General features: G+C 38.0%; 1 protein-coding gene across 1 annotated transcript; it reads right to left on the bottom strand.

Moving 5' to 3' along the window:
* Positions 1–715: 715 nt before the first annotated feature.
* Positions 716–1,918, bottom strand: LOC102806580 (uncharacterized). The gene has a single exon (XM_006824947.1). It carries the CDS (start codon positions 1,916–1,918, stop codon positions 716–718), a length of 1,203 nt encoding a protein of 400 aa, XP_006825010.1.
* Between the last annotated feature and the right edge of the window lie 12,659 nt (positions 1,919–14,577).

Consider the following 14,577-nt stretch of genomic DNA (forward strand, 5'->3'; position numbering starts at 1 on the left):
CTGTGATATGCAACACTGATTGATCCACACTCAGTGACTGATTTGACAGTGTATGGTAACCTCCGGAAACTACAACTTACCGGTTCATTATTGGAAATATCGATACACTATTTCGCCGAAGCTCTAAATAAAGATAAATTAATAATCGAAAAATTAAAGAAAAAGATTACAAAAAGGATAATTTAAGTTGTCAACATTTTCGATTTTTGATCAACTGTATTGTTCGAATACGTCATCCAAGTATCTCTTCAATTCACAGCACCGGGAACCCAGTCTTCTGGAAATGGTTAATTGATTTTTGCACATTTTGAAAAGCGGGCCAGTTATCAGTGTAACATATTACACGTGCTTGACACCCGTAAATCATCCATTGAGATGTTACCATCAAAGCCACATACTTGACAGTCTCGGTGAAGAATAAATTGTCCACCATGATGATGGACTGTTGATTTTTCATTGATAAATTAGGATCCCATTGAATGTGAGCGTCGCCCCGCCGGGGGGTGTAGATGGCCCAAATGCAAACCAAGGTGCAGTGCAATTGTGTTTTCAATGAAGGCCGTAAACAGGTGTCGTGAAAAACAGAGAGATCTTCGTTATAACTAAATAATTACGCATTAGTAGTAGTTATCAATTCATATTAGAACTTGTATTTTAATAACATTATAAGCTTTGGAGAGGAAACTACTGTATTTACATACCAAATAGATGGGTGTCAATCTGCTATAAAACGGATTTTTCCTGCTTTGAGATCTGACAAAAAATATACGCATTTCGTACCAATTACGTACTGAATTGGGGATATTATATCACTCCCGACTTCCGATTTATTCCTCGAGAAAGGGGTGGTACTCACCAATGGTTTAATGTATGCAGGCATCTGGTATATATCTCGTTGGTGAGGATCCCCATCTAATCTATAACAATTTAAACTGGCAGCAGCGAGAAGAAATCCACACATCATGTGTGTCATGAATATGGCAGAGGTACAGTGAAATAAAACAAATCCAATCGCAGGATAGTCGGGGAATATATATAGATCATACAGTAACCAGAACCCTCGCCAAAGCAGGACAACTGTAATATGACGGATTATGTTCCAGACGTCTTCTATTACCAGCCTTGCCACGAAGTTCTCGATTCGATGAGACAGTAACGTCAGTGGATGGCCGAGTATCAACGTCACCATGCATAACCCGCCTGCTAAGCACAACGAAGTGTAAGCCGATGTTAATTTGTCGCCCGGGAACAAACAGAAATCAAGTACTGTCCACACGCCTAACCACGAGGATGCCACGAAAGCGTGTAAGCCAAACGTAACAACAAGTCCCAGTACCCAGGGGAAGAAGTCTTTCACGTCACCGAAACGGGGTTTTATACAATAATAATTTATTTCCAAGTCCAAGTCCATGACCAGTGGCGCCGTAACGAGAGTGTAACTTAAGCGGAAGAGGCATAATGTTATGTATGATACTGCTACCACGACAATATATCCTGAGAAGGAGTCCCCGACATGGGAGATAATGACACCCCAGGTACCTCTCCATAAATTCACCGTAGCCACAGAGAAGACATAGAGATATACACGGGGGATGATGTACCATAACATCGTTCTCTCGGTGACTTTTGTAGCGATCAACCGCTGCATCGGAGTAACCAGAAGGAGAATGCCGAATCCGATTGACAATGACAGCCAACTGCTGAGTTTCTCGTTAGGTGGAAGTACAACTCCCATGGTCAGCCAGGTACCCCACCAAAATGCAACCAATATAGACCCGATAGGGATTATGGACAGCCAAGCATCTGCGAATGACGTCAGTGTATCCAGCAGTCGCGTTTGTAGTGATTTCTCGTGGTTATTCTCATCCACACTAACTGTGTTGTAGTGTGTGTCTTCCAACTGTACGACCGTCTTCATTGTCACTCAGTGTTGCCCAGAACTCTTGTACAGATTCACTATCCAAACACGTGACTTGGATCACGTGTCTTCTGGAAAAATAATATAGATATATAATATAGAATTATTCATACGTTGGTATTTTCTAGTAGGCGTCGGAAACGCTCTGAAAATTATATTCATTATTATGTTTAATGAAATGGACTACATAGCTTATGTCCATGGTCTTGTCAGAATTGCGTATCGAGACTCACAGTTGCGATGACGGATACATGGCATAGAATAACACTCTGGTAGCTGGCAAAACGTCCAAAACATAGATAAGTCACCTACATATTAATAGTAATAGTAATAGTAAAAGTAATATCAAGCGACTTCTCATCATGTGTCAGGAGGGCACCTAACTTCTAATGAACCGCACTCCCTCCCACACTAGTTCAAATTGGGACATGAACGCTTCATTCAGGCGGTGTCGTGATGATCATAACTCCATAACACAGTCAGATGGCGCACACGTGATAATAAAATAAATACGATATTTACTATACGGGGGCCGCCATCTTGAATGACGCATAAAACTAAATAAGAGACAAGTTGTGAAACGCGTTTTTCAGATTCCTACAAATCAGGACAAAAATACAAATCTTTCACAAAAATACGGTCCGTTGGGGTTATATTAAGCCAACCGATAACAAAATTCGGCCGAATTCGTCGTTTTTGTGTGGAAAAATCCCTTGCATACGAACACCTAATTACGCGAAGAACCTAGGGGTATTTGAAACTAAAAATTGGCATTCCAGCACAGTAGCCAATCAGCGACGGCCTAACGCTTAGATGACAATTTCGGTTTCAAATACCCCGACTTAGTGTTCTAGGTTCTTCGCGTAATTAGGTGTTCGTATGCAAGGGATTTTTCCACACAAAAACGACGAATTCGGCCGAATTTTGTTATCGGTTGGCTTAATATAACCCCAACGGACCGTATTTTTGTGAAAGATTTGTATTTTTGTCCTGATTTCCTGATTTGTAGGAATCTGAAAAACGCGTTTCACAACTTGTCTTTTATTTAGTTTTATGCGTCATTCAAGATGGCGGCCCCCATATAGTAAATATCGCATTTATTTTATTATATCAGATGTGCGCCAGCCAGCTGACTGTGCTCCATAACCACATTCTGCTGGAGCGTTCTTCAAGTCTCACAAATCGCGATTTGAGCAGGGAAGCGGTTCACACCATTCACAACAATGGCGAAACATATGTACTTATATACCTAAATTTAAGGCAGAGTATTATGGAATAGTGGTGTTACACATTGTATTGAATCGGAGTAGAAGTAACTTTTAGTTCCCCGTTCGGGCATACGAAAACGGGGACTTATAATCTCATCTTCGCGCGTCCGTCACGGTCTGTTCATCCGTCCGCACCTGTATCTCAGGCATGGATGAGCTGATTGCATTCAAACTTCACCCACATATCTGTCATTCCGGAACTGGATCTCAGTCATGCGGGTCGGATTGAAAATGGCCGACAATTGGCCATTTTGTTTTAACAAATCCTGCTCCAGGGCCACATCTCTGACATATACATCATATACATAATCACACGATCCAATTCAACATGGTCGAATGGTGGTAATTTTAGTGCTAAAATCATCAAAATAAGCATTTCTACAGTTCTTGATCGCGAACAGGGACTTCATCGTGTATTACATATTTCATTCACATTTAGTAGGTACGTGACATTAAACATTACGAGACATTGATACGTATCGTTGTTTTCTCAGACCAAATTCAAAATGGCTGACTGGCGGCCATTTTGATTTAACGAATAGTGTTCCAGGGCCATATCTCTTACATTCCTTGACCGATCTCATTCAACTCATTACACAAAAATGCTCAAATTTACTGGATTTTGTTTGTACTATATCTGTCATATGATTGTCAGTCACACTCAATACAATGTAGTAAATGTCTGGTACCAGCCAACTTACAACAAACAGGGACAGTAAAACCACTGTTCTGATTTAATCTACAAAATGATACATTCAAATATGTCTTAGCTTAGCTATGAATAAAAAAAATGAAATAAATAAATGATAGCAATAAACTACAATAAAACTAACACAAAATGTCTTACTTCGGTAACTCCGAGAGTGAGGGAAGTTGGTATAAAATCCACGAACTTCGCGAATTTTGAAAAAAAAAAATAACCGGTGATTCTTTCAATTATTATTCTCTAGAATTAAAGTTGTCACGTTTTTGATGATGCTGCGTTTGAGGTCAAATATTTGGGTGCCATGTTTTCGAAGGCTTTGAAAACTGATACAATGTGTTTCTTTCTGTGCCTGTCATTCGTAAGTTCTAACTGTTACTTGGCAAACGCAAATGTACACAATGTACATTGTCAATTACCGTGTTCACACGTGTAGCAAAGCGGGGGCTCACCCCGGGGTTAATTATAACCCACGCTGTTACAAAAACACTTGTGAACAGGTTAGCCCGGCCCCGACCTGGGTTAGTTTATCAGGACTCAGTTCTCGATCATGAGTTCCGTGTTTAACCGTGATTATGAGACACGTGTCAATAAGGTGCGAGCGCCGAGTAAAAGGTAGACCGGGGTTACCCTGCGTTTCTCAGCACGTGTGAACAAGGTTTACGTCGGTATGCATAGTGTAATTATTTATTATTACGATGTCCCTAATCCTTTTGGCTAGTACCACCCAACATAGTTACTATAGTAACCGTACCTCGATAAATGTCGTTGGGGAATACGCAAAGCTCCGCGACAGTACCGGCAATATATTAAATAATTGTAGCATGCAGAGCAATAAGTCGACAGTAAATGAGGTAATGTCTTCGTACATAGATTTGACCTTATGTTTATACATGCATAGTCTAGATGAGGGATTGGGGCTTACGTGATTGCGCAATAGTAATTTGGGGTCTGGCAACACATTGTCTGTTGCATCAAATAATCGTAGTTCACTGAAATCTATGCAGACAGGAAATGAACCGCTTACCAATCGGTGTTTTATGTCGTTGATCGTTGCCGCAGACATCGTATAGTGATACCGTCAGATGAACCCATCCCAGGGGTGCTCCTTTCAACGTCACGGTGAACTATTGAACTTTCGATCCGGACTAAGCCAACGTAGAACAACGGTCTCCTCGTATTTTGAACATTTTCAAAAGTAGGTATGATTCTATCTTGGTCAGAAAATAATCCGTGGCAACACAGAGCTTTATAGCGAACTTCGCCATAGTGGCAATCTGATAAGGCGTGCAGTGTGACGTCACTAAATATTTTAAGTGTGTAAACTCTTCACGTAAAGGTGCTGACAACGATATTCGCAGGAACTATAAATTTCTGTTATTGTACCAGAGTAGCGAAGACTGTGATACATTTCTCTCTCCTGGCCATTGCTCACGGAACAACAATCAAGCAGGGATACTATTTTTGTTTATCGCCAATTGTGGAGTTTCAGTGAAGGTGATAGCGATTTAAGTGCATGATTTATTTTACTCGATCTTGATAGAATCTCAATGAATTCGACCACCTTGAAGCACCTAGCATAAGGCTACACAGTGGCTTCGAGTTACTAACTCATGAATTTTGATTTACAATGATTTTGTTCGTCCTAAAAATGGGGTAAAAGTGGGCGTGGTCGGGCCAAAAAAATATAACTCGAAAGGGGGGTGTTGTTTATAACTAGAAGTCCTACTAACTCGAACATTAACTCTGATTTATCACTCAATAATCACCACCGACTTCTCGTATAACTCGAAAAGGCAAAATTGTGGCAAATGAGTGATTGATTACAGGATGCAAATAAACGTCAATTAATGTATTTATTAACCGCACAAAGTCCACATAAAGTCCAAATAGGTATCTCAAACCAGATGCCGAATTTTTCGAGTTACTTGACAGATTAATTGTCGGACCTTGTCCAAATAAATACTGCAATAATTCCGCCTGAAATTTATGGGATATACTCATATCCATAAAACAAAATATGCCCAACGGTTTCAAACATGTTTTGCAGTTCAATGATTCACCACGATTTAACTCTCTTGACGTACTATTATTCCGTGACAAAGCGTTGTATTTCAAAACCCAGACATAATGACATCTCTTATTGCCTTGTGAATCATCAACAGAAATACATGATGTCCGTAACGAGATTTGGGTTAGAGATGTTTGAACCAGACTAGTTATGTGGTGGTGCATACAAGTACTGGTAAATACGGCCGATGAAGTTATAGTAACTGTGGCGTATAGTATAGAAGTCTGGTATAGTAGAAGGGAAGAAGAGGTAGGTGTATGATGGCACGATGATCCCAGTGTAAACTGATACACAACAACTTATTAAAAAAAGTCATCGGAAAAAATACAATTCTTACATAGTAAACTATAACACTAATATAATTCACTAACAAAAATCACAGCTTGAACAATACACTAACAACAAGAATTACTAAAAAACAGAATACAAGAAATAACACTGTGATAAGCAAAAAGACAAACAAAAAAAAACTAAGTTGGTGATGTTGTCGGTTTTTAAGAAAGTTTGTGATATATACTAGTATATGGACCTTAGAGGTTTTGCTTTTCATTGCGATTAGAAACTTCTTACAATTATTTAAGTTCATAACGTTGTTTATATGTGTGTTAGTCGATTCTAGTATGACCTTCCCATGAAACTATATAGTGAAGAAGACGTTATGAAGTGTTCTTCATCCCCCACTTCATTCATCAAACATACTATTCATATTCATTTTTCTCGTGTTTTTGGTCTGGTATGTCAGGTGAAATCTAGTAAGACATTCACGAAGTTATAACTTATTATTAAGTTTGATAATGTAAGGATTTCCATACAAGATTGATTTTTAAATTCTCTGTATAGTTCTGTCTGTTAAATTTCTTCTTTCTATTGCAGGTTGAATATTTATTTATTGAATTCATTAGTTATTATTATTATTACATCAGATCAGAATTGCATATTTTGTAGTATGTTTATTGAGATTCTATTGTGCTACACTATTTTGTATTGAGTTTTTTAACAAATGCACCTTTAAAATTCGTGACACGGTTATAAAATTTAGCTAATAAAACTCATCGAGTGGGTATCGACCTAGTTCGCCGTATATTACCATTCGGGTGCATTTTTTATAATAAATCTGCCAAGATTTGATTGATATGAGCTTTCATCTCCCCAGACTTCACTGTCATAAACTAATATAGAGGACAGACTAATTTATCAAAAAGGGACAGCCGCGTTTTCAGATTTAGGTTAGGTTGTGGAAAAATTAAAATTGTGGAAAATTAATTCTTCAATCAGACGATGTTTGTTTTCTCAACGTTGACCTTAAGGTACCCCATTTTTATGTATGATGCGAGATTATGTAAACAGTTTTGTAAACCAGATGATGATGTCATCAGCGTACATTAGGAAGCTTGTTTTATTATTTATTAATGTCGATGGACTACAAGTGACAGGATCGACAATGTTTGATAAACCGTTTATAAATATATTGAATTACAGCATTGTTTGACCAATTGTTAGACCACCTTTCACCTTTACTTTACAGTTTGCTTAACCTTACCAAACACGTCTTTCACAATGTTATAGATATTGCCATTAATGCCTGATTTCAATAATTTCAAAAGCATGCCATACGCTATCAAAACATGCGTACAGCTTTTTTGGCCTTTTCGATTTGTTTGTAGTCGTTGTTGCATCGTAAGCATAGTCAATATGATACTTGTATTTATGTATAATGGCTTTAAAAATGAACACATTGTCTAGGTAATTGGCTTTATTTCCTGATTTAAAATTGAACACAGTTATACTGGTCAATGTTTCTGAAAATTATTATTGCTAAAAACGATATTTATAAAGCATCAATGGGGTAAGACTGTTCATATTTAAGAATATCGTTCGATAGTGGTTTAATAGCTCATTTATTTCACATTTTAGGATTGACACTTTGATATCTGGTCAATAGCAATCTCGAGGATGAAGTTACCTATTTTTTTTATTTTTTTGTGTAGGTTTGTTCACTAATGGAATCAGAGGATGGCAATGTTAAAAATACATATTTCTATGACAACGAGATTCGGATCCCAATCAACCATTTACTTATTGGTGCCCCTTCTGAAAATCTATAACTCTTATGTTATAAATATTTGATCGTTCCCGAAATTGCTATTTCCCTGGCAACCAGATCCACAGCTTTTGTGAAATATAATCGATTGGTACTTGTTCCCAGGAAAACCTCTTCTGAAAATTTACTGAGAATTATTTATCAACGAAAACTCATTCCCGAAAATGTTGTTTCCATGGAAACCGATCTACATCTCTACCAATGTTTAGTTGATTGATATTTGCATCAAAGACAACCTCCCCTGAAAATTTCATGGAAATCGTTTCGAGTTATAAATAGAAAATAATTCCCGAAATTGTTGTTTCCATGGCAACTATATCCGAATCTCTATCACAATCTAATTGATTAGACCACCCCCCCTGAAAATTGTATTAGTTTTTTTAGATTTAAATGAAAAATCGTCCCCTAACTTTGCCTTTTCCAAAATTAAGTAACTCAAGGGAAAATGCAAAGCGACCCGGTCTTGTTGGAGACAGCACTAGTGTCGTATAATGTAGTCACACACCAATCAATGATGTTGCCCTGTTAGATGAACGTGCAAACCAGTCAATCATTTTTGAAATCTCTGTGAACATTATGAGTAAAGAACACGTTAAACTATCTATGTTTGGGAAGAAGACCTGTAATGCAAAGATGTTCACTAATTTAGGTTTTCATGAACTTTCCGGGTATCATTTGAAGCGATGTTTAAATAATCATAATTCGCCGGAAGTACACCAATTAGAGCATTTGCACACTCGATATCATCGATCATACATACTGTTTTGAGACAGACTTATATTGGTCATAAGTAATTTCGGGAATGACTGGTTCAATCACAGATTCATCAAACATTTGCGACTTATTATCTGGTCCGACTGGTGTGATCTGAGCCATGGACACTATAACATTCGTATTTTATAAGTCATAGCCACAAACAATAATATTTCAAAGCATCTAATGTGTTCCTGGTGTCAAACGCAAAACCAGAAACATAATTCCTGATATTCACCCTAAGAACGAAGCTAATATCGAAAACGCGTGGGAATTCGGACTTATTGGAATAGAAGACAACTTTGGAAACGTGACTACTATTTCTCAATTGACCAAGGTAAATACACTACCAAATTATCTTAGAAAGAAGACCATACCACTATTACCATTTAACTACGATGTGTCGACACGCCACACAATGTGTATTAGTCGTCAACTCACCTCAGAACTTATTGCAAAATACGATGACATGCATAGACCAATGGACGAATGATGGGACAATGAACCGTAGTATCGCACCTGATACATATATGTATCATAGCTAACCACATGCTGCATCCCATGACAAATCAACTGCTTAGCTAATTCCTTGCATTGACCATGCATTCATTCAAGTTCTGGAAATCGTTGATTCGAATGCAGAGTGACGCTACTAAAATAAATTGTTAGACATACTTCAATTTGTAGGCAATTTGAAGTGGTAATCAAACTATACCAGCATTCCATTGCCTCCAAAATAACAAATCATTAAAGCCGTCAGTAGAAATGGGTCACTGATATAACAATGCCCCGACGGAGACGTCGTACCTTTACTCCAACTAAACAATCATTAACCTGCCCCGTTGTTCAACAATTGAACTTGTTCACAGATAACGAAGACGTCCTGTGTCGTGGTAGTTACAGACACAACCCACACATGGGTTTTACTACGGAATACCCAGGGGCGGCGGCACGAAATGTTGCATGGAGGGCGAGATCTGTCACCAAACTATGCGCCAAAGGCACGACTTTACTAGGAAGTCCGAGGCATGCACCCTCTTAACAATTTTGAAATCTAGACCCTCTGAAACGCTATTTCCTGCATTTTGAGGGGGCTTGATTTTGAAGGGGTTGCGCCCCCCACATTTTTTTTCGAGCAAACATTACTGGATACACAAACACGTAAAATTATGATTCATGAGTGTGTAACAAAGTCTTTAAAAATCGTTATTATATTACACCACCCTTTGCTATAACAGGTATCGATTTTACGGGACATTTATATACAAAATCAATGGAAGAAATACGTAGCAAAAGATACACATGTTTCTTTACATGCGCTATCACCTGTGCACAACCCCTATAACACGTACCTGGTATGTCATTGCGATCATTTATTAACGAATTTACTGGCCGCTGTTCGCTTCCGAGTAGATTATTATCTGATAACGCGTTTGGGATCTTTCCGCTGCTTGTGTAATAAAGACATCAATTGGCAGTCCCGATATTACGATGATGGCAGTTCACCACATGAAATGGACATTATTCCTAAGCGTGCCTCGTGGTCTGGTGGATTTTTGGAACGGTTAATTGACTCACCAAAAATGTAATTAAAAAAACATTGGGACGGTCACGTATTGCGTGCGACGAGTCACTGCCGAAGTAGAATCAGCGTCCTGTTCGATATGGACTCATCGCGACGTACACACCACATGTTAAATACATTGTTTGGTTACATGAAATTCGAAGACGCGCTGCACGACAACCACCGACCTTTAACGTACGTATCTTCAAGTCAAGATGATAAGGTTGCACGGACCTGAACCATTTCCTTCGTGGGAGGACAATGATGTAGTTACTACCTATCGCAGTAACTAAAATAATCAGGAATTTATTGATCTAACCATCATCAAAATGTCAGCAAGCGCCTGTCTCGACTACATACGTAACAGTGGCGGATCTAGGGGGGTGGTTCGATTAAAAATTTATTCAATTTGTTTTTGTATAATATAAAAAAATCATTAACTTAGTCTGGCGATTTTAAAGTTTGGACCCTCCCTCCCATAAAAAAAATCTTGTATCCACCCCTGCGTAATATGCAGACACTGGTCGACCAAGTACTCGCCATTCTTCGTGAACGCCATTAGGTCTCATCACGGTTACTAACCGTAGTAACCGTGGTCTCACGATCGAAACACGGCGTGATTGGCACGTTGTGATAATTTACGATAATTTACGATGACATTGACTTTCGTCTAAAATGGCTTCGCGGAGTGAATACCTAGAAATGATCGCGTTGTGTGATCAGTCCAGTTTGGCTGGATATAGCCCAGGGTGCTACTGATTGCTTCATACATAAATTGCGTCCGTTGGAAATTATTTCTAAAGAAATTTCAGACGTGATATTCTCGACCACAGACTGACTTCACACTTTCCAACTTCATCGTAGAAGTCTGCGGATCTTTCTCGCGCTGAGGAAAGGGCGGGGAACCCACTGGTGAATACCAGAGCCTAATTTACTTTACAGTGCAGCAATATTTTGCATTCAGATTTTTAAATAAAGCAGCAGATATTTGTTTACATTGTTTACGAATGTATTGTTCTGAAGTGAACATGATTTCGCCAATAATATAATCACAAAGATTTCAAGAATACCGTTTCATAAATAGCGCCCCCTAGAGATGAAGAGTCACTGCTACATAAATGGTACAACTAATCGTTCATATTGTTTTGATCTGTAGTCGTCTGTATGTTTGTATTTAAAGTTTTCATATTCAAAAAAATTGAAAATTTCATTTGATGACAAAGATGACAATACATAGAATGAATATCCCATGACGCTTGGACACTGTCATCTGCACGTGTCGATTGAAATTAAACCAATGGTGCTCAAATTGCTTCGTTTAAAAGTGTCTCATTTTATTAAAACAATAAAATGCATTGATCGAATAGTAACCCGCTTTCGTTAGCAATACAACTTGAAATACGGCGTTTTGAAATTCGAATACAATGAGACAATACCAAGTATCACAACGCAACGTCATGCCTGTCTATTTCGATTTGCCAAAACACAGTTACTAGTATTTTCAGTAATGAAGGGCTGTGGTCGTCGACCTGCGCATGTTCGAATTTTATGTTAACCAACGATGTATTTCACAAGTCCCAGATCGAACAGGGGCGACGACCACCGCCCTTTAACTACTCAATCGCCGGTGACACAAATTATATACGACAGAAAACAAATTCCAAATTAAGTCGCATTAAAAAGAAAACTATGGTAAATCGAAGCAGGTTTTATCCAGCTGCAGGCGAAAAGCTCGATAAAATGAGACGATCGCTGGCCCCTGGAAATACCTCATTTATAGTACCTTAGAATTGGATATCGCAAACCATTGGCGAATGGGTGCCGATCGAGGTAACCAAGATGGCAGCACAGAGTGCATGATTTTCTCGCGATGATTAAAAGCAACATCTTGTTGCCAAATTTGGTGTAATTTCGAGGATATTATTTTAATTAACCGAGGATATTATGTTTGCGTATTTCGTCACTGAAGGGGTTGTCAATTGCATTGCAATGCTGTCAGCTGACAAGACTATGGTGATCGTAGCGTTTACAGTTTAGATCGTTTGTTTCAGTTTTGAAATTCTGTTGAAGTAGAAAAAAATGTGTGGGAAAATGTGTTTATTATCATTCACAATGCGAAAAAGCAATGAAACCTATGCATCAATAGAACAAAAGAAATTGCGACACTCTGCTATATAAGTTTCCAAAATATGTTATACTAGTAGTTATTTAAAATCACATGAGAGATAGACACTTGACTCCCAGTGTTTTTTCTCATGACCTCTTCATAGTACTACTTGCCCGTGGCCAGTGTAGTACCAAACACCAATTTTACCAATGATTGTTCTTTAAAAAATCCATTAATTATGATACGCCTGACCACTGAGTGAGTGAGTGAGTGAGTTAGTGAATGAATGAATGACCACGATGGCAGATTCCTTATCTCTCAAGATAGTGTTTGGGTGCAGCAAACTATGGCTACATTGTCAGATTGTCGACTTGAACGACTTTGGTTTTATCCATTACGCCATAATGACGTCAAAACAGAGCCTACCATTAGATGGTGCGATCTGTAGAAATGATGTATTAGCGCGTTATCCACTTGCGTTTTTGAAAATTTTAAACGAGTTTCCAGCCACCGCCCATCAAAAGAAGGAAAGTTTTTCGGAAAGACTTTAATTTTTGGAGTTGACCATTAGAAACTCTTGGCGGTAGATTTAGTTGCAGATTATTTTGTCATCTATTTTTGAGCTAATTTTCTTCATAGTGATGTTGTAATTTGTTTTTGCTTTTTTCTTGTGGATTATTTGTTATATAAATACATGTTTGTTTTGTGATCTTCCCTGTGGAATTTACTTTTTTCAAAAAATTATTATGTGCATATATTTTTCTTTAAATTCTACAATCGCCCACTCAATGTCCTGAAGTATCCCTTAGAGGTCAATTTACAATGAGTTTATACTGGACTTAAATTGATAGCGGACAATACCGGTGATTGCTTTGACATAGTAAACACAAATTTCAAAAAAAAACACATTCATTTTACAGTAAATATTTTAAAACAATATCAACGTCAATTTAAGCCAATTTAATTTGTGTCAAAAAAGGCAATGTTGTTAGACTGATTGAAGAACTTTTCACTGGGTTGGACGTCGGTATATTTATTATATTTTTCACCCCCTCATTTAACACACGACGTTGTCAGTGCTGACACACGTTTAAGTTCACATTGCAGGTACAGGTCAAAGTACACCTCATCGGTACATAAGAGTTGAAGAGTTGAGACGAATTAATTTTCGATCGCGAGTGTGTAAACAACTGGGATGGGAGAATACGATTCATTGCCGATAATTTGATTTTTTTACAGTTCCAGGGAAAATGGAATTTCTAAATAAAAAAAAAACGGGACACATGCAATTATTCGGTCGAGGGCGTTAAGGCCCTGTGCATATAGTAGTTGGAATATCCTCTTTCCCAAGCGCAATGTACCTTATACTAGTACATCACCCACCCAGTTTAATCGGCATAATACCGTAGCCAGATTTACCCATAAACACTTACCAGTCAAATGCATCGGCAACCCTAATGTGACCACACTGTCATAAGTACGCTGTATGTTTTGATTATCTGTTGGTCTATAAGTTCGTTCAAAATAAATTCTCACGCAATCCTATACGACCTACATTTTCAACCAATCAGGACGCAGATATTCACTGATCAACTTGAATCATTCTGTGGCTTTCAAAGAATATTCGAATCGTCTGCCTTCGTAAGAAATTCTTCAACTGGTTTTGCGACGACCAATGTCTGACACTAATATTTAGTTTTTATCATCTAAATCGTGTGTTAAAACTCGGATAACCAATATTACTGGTTGTCTGAGGTTATAATAATCGATTCTAGAAGAGCTAGAATCATTAAAAGGGAAATCCGAGCAAAGATAATGCTCTCAGAGAAAATTCAGCAGAACTCAATTTACAGTTTTATATCCTTTTTTTTTCATTCTCTAGATATTTAACTTTTTATCGGTGTTATGTAGTCCACCATGTTGATTCTCCAGCAAAGGATTATGGGTAAAGCGTAATATCTTAGCCATATCATAATTATCGAAATTTAGTTTTAGTAAATTTAATTGGCAATTTACATTGACACATTCCATGGCACAGTCACTATTTTACTAGGCTAGGAACCACCAGGGCGTTCACGTATTGAGCGCATCT

This window comes from Saccoglossus kowalevskii, chromosome 15 (assembly GCF_978046115.1).
Source record: "Saccoglossus kowalevskii chromosome 15, keSacKowa6.1, whole genome shotgun sequence".
Taxonomy (NCBI): Eukaryota; Metazoa; Hemichordata; class Enteropneusta; family Harrimaniidae; genus Saccoglossus; species Saccoglossus kowalevskii.